At 32.5% G+C, this 15,287-nt stretch overlaps 1 protein-coding gene across 1 annotated transcript; it reads right to left on the bottom strand.

Moving 5' to 3' along the window:
• Nucleotides 1-7,020: 7,020 nt before the first annotated feature.
• LOC131803044 (uncharacterized) lies at nt 7,021-13,152 on the bottom strand. The gene is made up of 2 exons (XM_059123946.1): nt 11,949-13,152; nt 7,021-8,558 (listed from the first exon to the last, which is right to left on the bottom strand). The coding sequence occupies exons 1-2, from the start codon at nt 12,952-12,954 to the stop codon at nt 7,072-7,074; spliced, it is 2,493 nt and encodes an 830-aa protein (XP_058979929.1). The 5' UTR covers nt 12,955-13,152; the 3' UTR covers nt 7,021-7,071.
• Between the last annotated feature and the right edge of the window lie 2,135 nt (nt 13,153-15,287).

Below are 15,287 nucleotides of genomic sequence, written 5' to 3'. Positions count from 1 at the left end.
GGCGGCCCACACTATCACCATGGCCGGCGCTTGAGTTCTGGTGGCTAACCGAAGGTCCACATTTTCAGCTGACCTCTTTGGCAAGAAAACGCGATCAGTTGTTTTTTTTTACAAACTGCTGGACAACGAATGTTTTCTCATCGGAGATAACCAAATTCGGCAGTTCACCACTTTCGGCCAAGTGAAGCAACTCTTTAGCTCTGTTGCGAAATTTCAATGGCTTTACCCAGGGCTCATTTTTCAATATTTGCCGAATAGAATATTGCGATATGTTCAGCTCACCAGCCATTTTTCGGCCACTGCAACGCGGGTTTCGATCAAGTCGCTTCTTTACTTTTCGAACCATTTCTGCTTATGTTACTGTTTTCTTCCGTCCACTTTCTTGACGCCGGGCTACGCTACCAACATCACGGTAAGAAGCGATTGTACGAGACATGAAATATTTATTCACATTTAAATGCTGGAGTGCTCTAACGGTAGTCAATTGTGGTTTTGCAGCCAAATATAAAGAAATCACACTATCACGCTTGAATTCCATCACGAATAACTTATTTTCTGGAAAATTCTCACCAAAATGCTTTTGTACGCTTGTAAACAATATAATGAGCTGTCACTGGAATAATTGTAACAGATGTCGGACGAGTGGCTTAGAAATTAAAACAGTCTAAAGTTGGTTGCACTTTTTTCATTTCACCCTGTAAAGACGGCCTTCGGCTTCTCTCTGGAGACTCCATTTAGCTTGTCTATAAATACGACCTTCACAGCTCGTCTATTGAGACTACCGTCACAGCTCGTCTGTGAAGACGGCTATCAACTCGTATATAGAGAAGGATCTCGCCTCTGAAGGCTCCCTTCTGTAATTGAAGACTCCCTTCACTACCTCGTTGAAGACTCCCTTCAGCTCGTCTATGGTTTTAAAATCACATTCTCTAAAAATAGCTTTCATTAAAGTGAATAATTAAAAAATATATTGCCATAATAATATGTAAATTGCGGTTAATTGTTATTACGGTTATGTCTTTACTATCTATTATGGTTCAATAGTGTGTATGCGGATATGTATATGTACTTATAATTTAGTGGTTATGTTAAACATTAATGTTATATTTGCCAAAATGTTCACATAATCACACACACACTCACACTTTGGCCCTGATTTGTAAATGAAATCACAAATTAGTGTTTGCTAGGGTATTTGCGTATGTGTGGTCTACTAAAATTACACACTCACACAAACACACACGCACACACATGCTCATCAATAGTATTTTAATTGCTTAAAAGTTAATTAAGACGATTTCCATATTTCAATTGCACACCAATGTTAAATAAACTCATTTGGGGGAACAAATAATTGGAATATCATTCGGGGGAATTGATTCTCAAATTTAGTCTTTGATTAAAATCGATGAGACCACAAAGAATGTTCAAATGCTAAATGGGTACAATTTGGGAAATTTAGAATATTTTGAAGATATTAACATAAAATGTAATTAATAAAACCATAAGTGGGGGAATAGATTTTTGTGTGTGTTAATGTGGTTTAAAGCATGGAGGGAGCTCTTAGACATGACCTACTGAAAGGAGTCTCTATGTATTCTGACCGCATAGCTCATATAGAAGAGCTATCGGGTGTGTTCTGCGTGAACGTGTTGGCGGGAGTCTATATAGATGAGTTAAGTAAATTCTGTATAAGCAACTTGACAGGTATTCCTTTCAGACGAGCTGAAGCTGGTGTCTTTGTAATGGTCCTAAAGTGGCCTTAAGACAGCCTAGAAGAGACAAATTTTAGTTCATCTGAACTGAATCTCAGCAAATGAGCTGAAAGGCGGCTTTTTAAAGATGAGCATTTTAAATTAATGGAAGGGACTTCTTTATAAACTCCTTGTGTAGACCAGCTAGCAGAATACAAGTCGTTATGGCCTATTTCTTTCAAACGTGCGACCCAAGGGAAACCCAATGAAATCCAAGATTTGCGGTCCAGGAAATCTGGCAAAAAACACGTATAAATACTTGATATCGGCTGGAGAATGTTCAAACAATGTTTTAAAATATTCCTAGTTTTCGATAATAGGAAAAATGTTCTTAAAAACATTCATGAGGACGTAATGAGGTCATACAAAAAAAATCTCAATCAAAATGTTGAGGCCTTTGAATAAAATGAATTTCAGAAACCTAGAGGTCCTTGACCTTTTTTTCAATTAACCAATTTGATAAAGTAAACCTTGCAGAAACTATTCTTAAAAATTCAAGGTTGTGAAAAATTCTAGAATCCAAGATTTTCCGTGAATTAAAAAAAGTCAATAAAATTCCCGGAATTCGACCAGAAAATCCTTTTAAATTTGTTTTTTGATCCAAGTAGACTTGCAAAAACATTCTTAAATATCTACGACTTTGAAATAAATTTTCTTGAGTATGCTAACAAGACTATCTTTGCGGCCTAGAAAGCATAGTAAAAATATTCTTAAAAAAATCCATTATTTCGGAAAAGAGATCCTTGATAAAATGTTTTTAAAAAATTCACGCAATTAAAATTTTCATTCTTTCTTGAGATAAATTTCATATAAAAATTCGATTGTTTCTGCCAAAGTAGTCATGATTTCCCTTAAAAAAAAACTTTCTTGAAAAATCTATAATTTTGACTAGGAGTTACGCGGTTTTCTGTCCATTTTTTGCATAAAAAATCCCTTTTTCGAACAAGAGGTCTTCAAAAACAAATTCTTATTGAGGAAGAAGTCATTAAAATCCTTAATTTTTTAAATTGCTATATTTGCTCTCCTATCTTCTCAGAACCTCCAATAAAAATCTTAAATCTGCGATTTGCGGTTCAAGGAGCCTTACAAAAAATATTTGGGAAACACAGGATTTTCGGACAAGAATAGCAGAAAATAATTTCGTAATAAATCAAGGCATTTTTAAAAATATTTTTAGATCTCAAATATGTTTCTAATGCCCTGTAGAAAAATTGTCGGAAAAATACACGATTTTTGATCTTAAATTTTCAAAGAAATGAACTTAAAACATTTTTTTTTTGCCCACGCAGACTTTGTCAAATGTAAAAAAACATATCTCCTTTTTTATACTCTCAGTTATATAGCTAGACAGGGTATAAATCATTTGATACAGCCAAAACGTGCCTCATGGAAATAACTGTATTAGACACTAGCCATAACTCCTAAACTCAATATTTAAGGAGTTATGCCCATTTCAAAATATTGATTAATTCACACTTAAAAAAGTGATCACAAATAATAGCTAAAAACGCTCTAAAGTCAATATTTAAGGAGTTATGGCCATTTTAAAATATTGATTAATTCACACTTAAAACAGTGATCACAAATAATAGCTAAAAACGCTCTAAAATCAATATTTAAGGAGTTATGACCATTTTAAAATATTGATTAATTCACACTTAGAAAAGTGATCACAAATAATAGCTAAAAACGCTCTAAAGTCAATATTTAAGGAGTTATGGCCATTTTAAAATATTGATTAATTCACACTTAAAAAAGTGATCACAAATAATAGCTAAAAACGCTCTAAACTCAATATTTAAGGAGTTATGGCCATTTTAAAATATTGATTAATTCAGACGTAGAAAAGTGATTACAAATAATAGCTAAAAACGCTCTAAAGTCAATATTTAAGGAGTTATGGCCATTTTAAAATATTGATTAATTCACACTTAAAAAAGTGATCACAAATAATAGCTAAAAACGCTCTAAACTCAATATTTAAGGAGTTATGGCCATTTTAAAATATTGATTAATTCACACTTAAAAAAGTGATCACAAATAATATGTAAAACCGCTGAAAACTCAATATTTAAGGAGCTATGGCCATTCTAAAATATTGATTAATTCACACTTAAAAAAGTGATCACAAATAATAGCTAAAAACGCTCTAAACTCAATATTTAAGGTGTTATGGCCACTTTAAAATATTGATAAATCACACTTAAAAAAGTGATCACAAATAATAGCTAAAAACGCTCTAAACTAAATATTTAAGGAGTTATGGCCATTTTAAAATATTGATTAATTCACACTTAAAAAAGTGATCACAAATAATAGCTAAAAACGCTCTAAACCCAATATTTAAGGAGTTATGGCCATTTTAAAATATTAATTTATTCACACTTAAAAAAGTGATCACAAATAATAGCTAAAAACGCTCTAAACTCAATATTTAAGGTGTTATGGCCACTTTAAAATATTGATAAATCACACTTAAAAAAGTGATCACAAATAATAGCTAAAAACGCTCTAAACTCAATATTTAAGGAGTTATGGACATTTTAAAATATTGATTAATTCACACTCAAAAAGTGATCACAAGTAATAGCTAAAAACGCTCTAAACTCAATATTTAAGGAGTTATGGCCATTTTAAAATATTGATTAACTCACATTTAAAAAAGTGATCACAAATAATAGCTAAAAACGCTCTAAACTCAATATTTAAGGAGTTATGGCCATTTTAACATATTGAATCACTTATATGCTTATATCTCAAGAATGGCTGGATTTTGACCTATTTTGTCAATTCAGAATGCCCTTTTGACATAAATTAATAAAATCTAAAAAAATCGCATTAAAAGATGCCAATAATGATGTTAATATAGGCTTTGTAGTATTTTGTAACATATTTTTGTTTTTTCAAATTTTTTATCGCATGCGATTTTTTCAATTTGACTTATAATATTGAATTGTATATTTTGTTATATTTTTTCAGCGTTATTATTATATACAAATTGCAATTATCGTCCGATCTTCACGAATTTTTTTCACAAGGGTAGGGTTAGACTCAGAAGAGCTAGGCCAATTGTTTTCAAAGATGTCCGCAATATATTAGGGGTTGAAATGGACCAACAACTAAAAATTTTTCTGATTTTGCAGCCGTTATAAGCGTCATGAATAGAAACCAAAGGACACGAAATCTTGCATGAAATTAGAGTTTAGGACAGCGAGTAGAATGGACCACTAATTTTGTGTGAAAAAATACCAGAGTTATTTACAGACGATATCCGAAATACACAAAAGGCGAACTTCTGGCTTTTTTATGCTGATTTCGTTGACGAATATAGCCAAATATCGTAGACAAACAAATCATATAGATGAGTCTAAATTTGGAGATGATGAGTCTAAATTGGGCTTCTTGCTTTTGGACATGATAGCAACATATTTATGGGTTCAAATTAACCAAAAACAGAAAAAATCCTTGATCACACAACTGAAGCCAATCGACCCGCCTGAGGAAAGAGTTAAAGACAGGGAAGAATTAAGCATTTTCGATGACCATTGGGTCATATTAAGCTGTAAAATCGTCTACAACAACTAACAGCACGACGGAGTGCGTAAATATTGGCAAATGTCCCTGGTCAAAATGCCAAGGGTAATATCTGGACAGTGCTCCGTGACATAATTGCAACAGCGAAATCTTTCAAAATAGATTTGGACACAAGGAGCTTTTAACATATTGTAGTGTTGTAGGGCATCACATGGTCGACCCCGCACGACTATAGGTTTTGCTTACTTGTTTTTTCTGAAGATAATTATTTTTATAAAAAATGTAAAATTTTGACCAGCAGGTCATGAGGTTTTTGAAACAAGTTTCTTCAAAATTCTATGATTTTGACAAGGTAAATTTTCCAAAAAACAATCCTTATTTCGAACAACAAGTCTTTGAAAAAAGTTAGACTTTAAACCAGGAGGACTTTGAAAAAAAAATATTAATTAAATGACATGAAAAATGCTGTATTTGCGGTCCGATTTTTTCCAGGCCCTCCAATAATAAATTTACTTAAGATTCTACGATTTGTGGTTAAGGGAGCCTTTTAAAAATATTTGAAAAATACACTATTTTTCACAGAAAGCATTTGAAAAATATTTGGGATAACCAAGAGCCACGGAAAAAAATAATCAGGAAGAATAGTTTTAAAATACACGAAATTTTTAATTAGAAGATTATTTTTTTTTTTTCATTAATTCGGAATTTTTGGTCAGGGAGTCCTTTTTTTGTAATCCACAATTGTCGGTAAGGATGTCTTTAAAAAATTGAAAAGATCCACACCTTTCGTTCAGAATTGTCTTATAAAAAAGGTGTCAAAAATCCCCAGTTCTCAGACGAGAAGAAAGTAAAACATATAAAATGTTTATCGAGGAGGACTTTGTGAAATGTATTTGTAAATATTAAAATATCTATCCACTTTATTTCCTCTAATTGTATATCTTTTAATATATCTTTATATAATTATATAATATAATCTAATGCCGAAGACACAGTTTCGTACTAACTAAGTCTGATATTTCTCCTTATCCTTACAATTTGCAAGCGTCCCAATACCACCTGCAGTAACGTGTTGCTCAGTTAGATTGATAATTTCCTGTAATCACTTATTTTCATTTAGAAACAAAATCCTTCCTTCACACACAGCTCATTTGTGTTCACTTTGTTAAACGTATTGTTAATGTTATTATTATTGTTGTTCTAGATATTGCTAATGTTGTTTTTACATTCCCATTTCACATATTCTAATTAACATACTTGGGGTGGGGTGAACAATATTAAAATGCAATACAACTAGAGTGACATGTTTGAAATACAGAACACGCACTCACACACACATACACACTATCACAAAAATGCAAAAATTGGTTGAGCAATAAAAGTGTAATACAAATAAACACACACTCTCTCTCTCACACACACACACAAATATTTGAACACATTTAAATTATAATCATTCTTAATAGTATTATATTTTTTAAAAACTAAAGTGAGTTTCCTCCCTTTGGCGAAACTCGCGTTAAAAAATAACACGTCAATTAAAGTTTGCTGCTGGAATAGAACTAAATCTTTATTTGTGAATGAGTGCAATATACATAATTGTTTATTTTAATTCTAGATACATCGTATGATTATTTATTGGTCTTTTGATTCGATCGTATGATTTGAAATACGATCGATTGTGTGATTTGCAAGAAGGGTGTGGTTTTTTTTTTTCTAAATGACAGATGGTACGATAATTGTAATATGAATACGATAATTGTAATATGAATATATTGCCAAGTCATTGGAAAGGCATTTTGGTTTGGGTTATAACACCCCCGGACGAAGACTCTTTCCCGTGTTCCAAAGGAGCTGAGGGGAAGGGCATAGTTACTTTTACTGTGCTTGATCTATATTTTATATACAGATACAATGCTATAATAAGTATAATTACAGCTGTCAAGACTATTACTGTGTAATTAGTTACTTTCTGTTCAAATTTTATTTCTGATATGAATTCGGTATTTTTAATATGATGATACTGTATTTCCTCTAAAGAATCATATGAATCATTTATCATATGTATGTCTCTGTAGGGATTTGGAATTATTAACATGTTTTGAAACATTACTTTATTGTACCATTTGTCCAATTTTACTTTGCAATTTTCTATGATCAGCATGTGATTTCCAGATAATTTTAATGGGTATTTGTTACATGTATGATTAACAATTTGATTAGTATTTATAGCAATTATAATATTTAAGCCAATTTCGACAACTTTTGGTTTAGTATTTTGTATATAATGACATTTCATGAGCTTATAATTAAACAGATTAGATATACAATCATCCTCAACTTCCCTTAGATTTGGTGTTTCATTAACATCATAATAAATTTTATTATCTTTTGTGATATACAATTTTTCTGCAATATTAATTTGCATTTTTTCTTTATTAGGTATTGGTTGAATATATACTTCTTGGAATATTTTAGGATTATATTGGGGTACTTTTAAGACAAATACTATATTATTTTTGTAAAGGGCTAAATTCATCTTAATTTCTTTCATTTTATCTATGGTTATATTATATATTCTAATTTCTTCATCACTCAGGATATCTCGAGTGAGAATATTTAATTTGGAAGCCAAGATTAGGTCTCTTACTTTATCTAATAATTTGCCCATATGATCAATTTGGTATTTAAGACGGTAAACTTTATCAGCTTTTGCTGTGTTATCTTTAATTGATTTAACGTTTGACATGCTCTTAATCAACAGTTTTGTTTGGTCATTATATAATTTTGTTAAGTTAGCTAATTGATTGTCAAATTGTGTATTTATGTGTATTTGATTATTAGTTTGCGTTATTATATTATGTTCATTCTTCTCCAAATTTTGCAGTTGTCTTTCAATCTCTTCTCTATCATTATTATCCATTGTACCATATAGATATTTTAATCCTGTACCAAAAAGATTAATTAAACCTCTTCTATTTCTTGCTTGATGGGGAATAATACTTTTAAGTCGTAAATGTATGTGCTCGATTTCATGCGATAAAAATGAATCATTAATATGCGAAACTTCCTCTCCCAATTCATTCAAAAAATCCATATATTTTGTGGTGTTAAATATGTGAAGAATTTTAATATAGTCATATATTAACATTTTGTCATTAAGTTGTATCATTGCATATCCGTTGCCTTTATTCAAATCGACTACCTCGAGCTTCTGCGCTACCACTGGGGATATCATCAAGAAAATCGCCAGCAAGGACTTCCAGAGACCTGGAAAGACATTTCCTTTTAATGAACTGGTCTTTATGAAGTATTGTATTTCGGTTATCTAATTTATATTTTTTGTCATTAATTTTCCGTGTAGTCAACTGTTTTATTTTAGTCTCGGTCTTATGAGGGATTGCTGTTCTTCCAAATTTAGGATTAATATCTTCATCCTTTCTTTCTTTATTTCTGTATTTTAACATCTTTTCCTTTGCTGTTTCAATTTCATTATAAACTTTTTCCATATGAATATCTGAGTTATAAAAATGAAGGTCAATGGGTTTCTGTTTCGTAGAAAGATGTAAACTATTGTTGTATGCCTGTAATGCCTGCAAAGGTAAATCATAGTTGTATGCTACATCATTATTTTCCTCCCTAATTTTTAATATTCTAATATTCTCATTTAAACTGCTATGAAAACGTTCAATGTCCGAATTACCAGTATGTCTATGAGGTGTTGTAAAGTGATACTGAATATCATTATCTTCAAGGTGTCCCGTAAATACTGGATTAGAAAACGTCGGGTCATTATCCATAGTAATCTTTTGGGGTTTCTTCATGATGAGGAACAATTTATTTACAGCTTTTATAGCCTGTAATGGTGTTTTGTCAGATAATTCTTCCATTGCTGCATATTTTGTAAATTTGTCAATCATGGTCAAATAAAATATTTGGTTATTAAGATACCAAATATCCAAGTGGTAATGAACATAAGGTCCATGTGGTGTTTCCGTTTTCTCGAATGGTAATTTGACGGGGTTTCTTTCTATTTTGAAATTACATATAACGCAGTTATTTATAATTTTAACAATTTCCTTTTTCATATTCGGATAATAGTATTTCCTTTTTAATTCAATATATGTTTTATCTATTCCTGGATGATTGTTTTCAAATCGGTGGTGTCTATTTATGATTTCTAGGAGTTCTTCGTATCTAACATCTTGCAGAAATTTAGTTGTTAATATGATTTCAAATTGTTTTGTATTTAAAGGATTATCTTTTGTGGTTTTATATTTTTCCTGTAATTTCAATAAAATTTCCGTATCCTCACAATACAATGCTGAAAGATTATTTTCCATGGCTTCATTCAATATTCGTGATATTAATTCGTCGTCGAATGTTTCATAAGCGTATATTTTCCTATTCCTATCAAATATCCGTTCATGTGTCGTCTTATTGTCCTTGGAATTGTCAATTTTTATTTGGTTCTTGTAGTGCTGAAGAGGTTTCTCTGATATCTTAAAGAAATTATGGCCATCTTCGTCAGCACTGTGTATTGTAGAAGTAGGTGAAGGTGGTCTTTTCTTTAAATGTTCATCCAAATGTTTCCTAAGCAGATTCTTCTTACTAAACATTTTATTACATATCTCACATTTATGTTTTCTTTTAGCTGTGATTGCATTAACTTCTCTAATTCTTGAGAGAGCATCAGCTACTTTATTATCCTTTCCTTCTACATGTTTGATGTCAAATTCGTATTCATTTAACCTTATTTTCCAACGGATTAGTTTGGAATTAGGGTCCTTAAGATTTGCCAGCCATATAAGGGGTTTATGATCGGTTCTTAGTTCGAATTTCCTACCGTAAAGATAATGTCTGAATTGCTTAACTGCCCAAACAATTGCAAGTAATTCTTTTTCAACTGTGGAATAATTAATCTCATGACGGTTTAAAGTGCGTGAAGCAAACGCTATTGGTCCATTGCTTTGTGACAGGACGGCTCCTAATGCATAATTACTAGCATCGGTAGTCAGAGTAAAACTCTTTTCAAAATCCGGGTATTGAAGTACCATATCGGACATCAGAATCTGTTGTAACTTCTTAAATGCTTGTACATAGTCAGCATCTTCAGTATTAATTATTGCATCTTTTTTAAGTCTCATGGTCAAGGGTTTTGCAATTTTTGCATAACTTGGGATAAACTTTCTGTAATAACCCGTTAATCCCAGAAAACTTTGTATTTCCTTAATCCTTAATAATTTTATCCCATTATTAGTCACTACATGTCCTAAAAATTCAGTCTCTTTTTTCAAGAAGTCTGATTTATTTAAGGATACTTTTAGATTTGCAACTTCTAATGTTTTCAAAACTTTTCCCAAGTTTTCCATATGCTCCTGTAATGAAGTCGAAAATACTAAAATATCATCCATATATACCACACATATCCTGTTTATATGCTCTCTGAGCACGTTGTTCATCATTCGCTGAAAAGTTGCCGGAGCATTCTTTAGACCGAATGGCATTCTTATAAATTCATAATGTCCATTTGTTGTAGAGAATGCTGTTTTTTCCCTATCTTTTGGATCTACCTCAATCTGATGAAATCCCTTTGTTAAGTCCAATGTTGTGAAATAGTTAGCTCGACCTAGTTTATCTAGTATGTCGTCAATTACTGGTATTGGATATCTATCATCTTCAGTGATAGCATTCAATTTTCTATAGTCTATAACAATTCTCCATTCCTTGTTTCCTACTTTATCTTCCTTCTTGGGTACTACCCAGATAGGAGAATTATATGGAGATGAACTATGCTTTATTATACCTTGTTCTAGCATTTCATTCATTTGTCGATCTACCTCTTCAGTATGTATTGCTGGATACCTATATGATTTCGTATATACAGGGCCATGATCTCCTGTTTCTATCTTGTGCTTTATCTCATTGGTAAAGGTCAGATCATCTCCCGGATGGTAAAAGGCATTTTCATATTTAGTTATTAATCTTTGGAGCTCTGATTTTTCTTCTGTATTTAGGTGGTCTGTCCTTAGCTGCTCAGTAATTCCTAGTATGTTAATATGATGGAGTTCTGGCAATGTTTGTAGTGAAAATTCGTCATCTTCAGAATCTCCTTCAAAATATATCCTGAACTTTTGACCGTTAATACTTACTTCTTTTTTCCTATAATCAATTACAGAACAATTTTCTTGTAATGTTTGGTTGCCTAATATTCCATCGAAGAATTTGTGAAAGGTATACACCCTAAATGTTGTACCTGAATTAAGGGGAATCTTAATAGAATTTTTTGGAAAATGGGCATTGCGGTCAACCGTAATGACACCTGCTGCAGTTTTAATGTATATTGGAGTGTGAGAATTTTTTATATACTGTGGAGGACAATGATCTTTACATATTAGATTTTCTGTGGAACCCGTGTCAATTAATAATCTTGTTTTCCTTGATCTTCCTTTGAGTATGATATAGGGAAGTCCGGTGGCTCCTTGTAAGGAACTAACCGAAAATTTTCCGCTTTGGCTTCAAAATTTTCATTAGTACCATACTCATATTCAGAACTGTATTGATCTTCTTTATTATCCTGATATACACTGTCTTGATACAAATCATCTTGATACATTTCGCTTATCTCTATTTTATTGTTAATACCTTCTAAATTCTTACATGATTTCTGCTCCTGGTGGTGTGTCTGCCTTTTTGATTGTTGAGATGCATCAACATCCATTGATTCATGCTTTTGTTGATATGATGTTGGAGGCTGTTGTCTGATTTGTGGTTGCTGAGGCTTGTAGTAAGGTTGTTGCGATCCATGTTGCTGGAAATTTGGTTGTACAATTCTCGGCTGCCAATGTTGTTGTTGTTGGTAATGTGGCTGCATTATCCTTGGTTGCCAATGTTGCTGTTGTTGGTAATGTGGCTGCATTATTTTTGGTTGCCAATGTTGTTGTTGTTGTTGGTAATGTGGCTGCATTATCGTTGGTTGCCAATGTTGCTGTTGTTGGTAATGTGGCTGCATTATTTTTGGTTGCCAATGTTGTTGTTGGGGACTTGGTTGTGGTTTGTCCTTCTTCTTTTCGTTGTTCAGGAATCCCGCAGAGCTCAATTCATGCAAAGCTTCCTCCATACTTTGTGGTTTTAATGCGCATAATACAGTCCTCATATGGATTGGAAGACGTGTTATAAAAGTCTTCAGACCAGTTTGGATATTCCTATCGACTTCATCCAATCGATTCTCCTGACCACATTTTTGGTTAAGAATTGCTAGTTTGTGTTGGATGTGGTTGTAGAAATCCATAGTATCTCCTTTATACTGCGCTGCTCTCAGTTCCTGATATAATTGGTCCACAGTGGCAAAGCCACCAAAGTTGGTATTTAGCATCGCTTTTATGTCAGTCCAAAGGGTCAAATGGGGATGAACCTCCATTGCTCTTCTGGCGTTTCCAGTTAGTTTTGATTTTACGATGTTCATACACATTCTTTGAGCTTGTTCGTTGTATAACATTAATGTAGGAATTATGTCATCTACATTTGTTATGAATGTTGTGAGGTCTTCCTTCTTCCCATCAAATTCCCTTAATTTTTCAATATATGTAAGGGGATTGATGTCTAGCGTACGTAATTGTATGTTGTTTTGCGCTGGGTTAAGGGCTGGTTGATTTGCGTTATTCATGTTGTTTCAATTTTTTTATAATCTTATTAATGTTCCAAATTTCACTTCGTTGCTATTTTTTGGCTATTTGTAAGTCTTTTAATGTTTTTTAGTTTTCCTCTAATGTTTTACCACTTTCACTTTTTAAGTTTCGTAATTATTTCTTATATTGTAATTATTTGCTTTTTTAAATTTGTAACAATTTGTTAATCTTAAAAACTTATTTCTCTCTTATTAGGATGTGATGTCCACTTTTAACTTTTCCTAGTTTTCTTGTTTAACGTAATTTTGTTAACTTGTTTCTTTTTTACTATTCACTAAAATGTTTCTTTAATCACTAAGTTTATTGTCCCTTTCCGGAGGACTTATCCTTTTACGTAGGATTTCGTTTCACGGACTACCAAACGATCATGGTAATCCTACCGACTGCGCCAATTATAATCATTCTTAATAGTATTATATTTTTTAAAAACTAAAGTGAGTTTCCTCCCTTTGGCGAAACTCGCGTTAAAAAATAACACGTCAATTAAAGTTTGCTGCTGGAATAGAACTAAATCTTTATTTGTGAATGAGTGCAATATACATAATTGTTTATTTTAATTCTAGATACATCGTATGATTATTTATTGGTCTTTTGATTCGATCGTATGATTTGAAATACGATCGATTGTGTGATTTGCAAGAAGGGTGTGGCTTTTTTTTCTAAATGACAGATGGTACGATAATTGTAATATGAATACGATAATTGTAATATGAATATATTGCCAAGTCATTGGAAAGGCATTTTGGTTTGGGTTATAACATTTACCTCTACGCTCCCCCAAGAATGTGCATACCATTTGTGTGCACATTATTTGTTGTCTATTTGAGAGAGTATGTGTGTGTCTCATTTCGAGATTACGATTTGTACACTCAAACATAAAATCCTTGAAAAAGGACTTAAGTGCGTGTTTCAACTATCTTTGAGCCAGCAAGTCCTCTGTGTGTGTGTTGAAGTGTGGCACTGCCTCCCGTTCTTTATTTGCAATTGCATGTCTGTCTAGTTTTAGCTTTGCTCAATTTCATTCTGCACCAATGCATATATACATGCACGTGTGTCAGTGCCAGTATGTGTGTGTGAATATGTGCGTGTGCCAAGTTCCTTGCCATCTTCCCGCGCGACTAATAATAAAATGTACACACATTTATTATTAAATCACTTATTGTTGTCAACAATGTGTCAACTACTACGCATGTTCTACAACATTTGCTTTTGCTGTTGATTGTTTTTGTTGTGTCAACAACATTGTTGTCGTCAACGATGTTGTTTTTGTTGTTCCTGCTGCTGCTGCTTGTCGCCGTCTATTGTTGCAGTCTGGCCATGTTGTTGAACACATATAGGAATGTATTTATTTTTTGTTCGTCTGTTTTTTTTTCTCTTTTTTTTTTGGTAGAAATATCAGCTAACATTCGAAAAAAAGAAAACCTGACAGTCGAAAAACTAGAAACACCAACAACATATTATTAACAAAAGGCAATAAAAGTGGGACTCGGAAAACTACGACTGTCACAGAAGACGACATGACAACGCGCTTTGTAGGACTTGTTAGAAGTTCTGTGTAAACAAGAACAACCGTTTTCGTTTCCATTTCAAATAAATGAGAAATACGAAAATTTCACTGCACTGCAAAGGGAAATTTGAAGCAGATTATTTGGCGTGTATTACATACGCACAGCACGGGGGATATCAAAGGAAACGAAAGTAGGATGAAGTTAAATAAAACGTAAAAAAAAAACTTTTATTACATTTAATGACTTGATTTTCTATACAGGGTCCCTCTAAATATAATGTGTGGAGTAACATTGAGATGTAGGAAAATTAAAGAAAATTAGGCAATAATTAATTATTTTATGAGACGTTATTATTCAGAGTTTTAGGATCATTTCTATGAATTAGCGAGGGCAAAAATCAAACAATTTACACAGTCCTTTACAGGGTAATAACCACACAGCGTGCGGGGCCGACCATGTGATACCCTACAACACTATAATATATTGGAAAACCTCCTTATGTCCAAATACATTTTAGTCGATTATTTGAAATAATATCATACTGTCCTGCACAAATGTTGCTTTTGGTTTTTCACTGGGAATAGTTTTGTTATATTTACACTCTACGAGTATGTCGTGCTGATAGGTATCCAAAATAATTTCACACAAATTTGTGGCCCATTTTACCTGCTAGAGATAATTCAAGGGTGGTCTAAAATTCTACACTTCTGCGCTGTCCTAAACCCTAACCTCACGCAAAATTCCGTGCGGATTGGAAAGTTTTAATTTTTGATCCATTTGAACCCCCAAATATACATCTTGAA

The sequence above is a fragment of the Musca domestica genome, unplaced genomic scaffold (assembly GCF_030504385.1).
Source record: "Musca domestica strain aabys unplaced genomic scaffold, Musca_domestica.polishedcontigs.V.1.1 26, whole genome shotgun sequence".
Taxonomy (NCBI): Eukaryota; Metazoa; Arthropoda; class Insecta; order Diptera; family Muscidae; genus Musca; species Musca domestica.
Note: the sequence above shows the minus strand (reverse complement) of the source record. Positions and strands in the feature narration are given on the sequence as shown.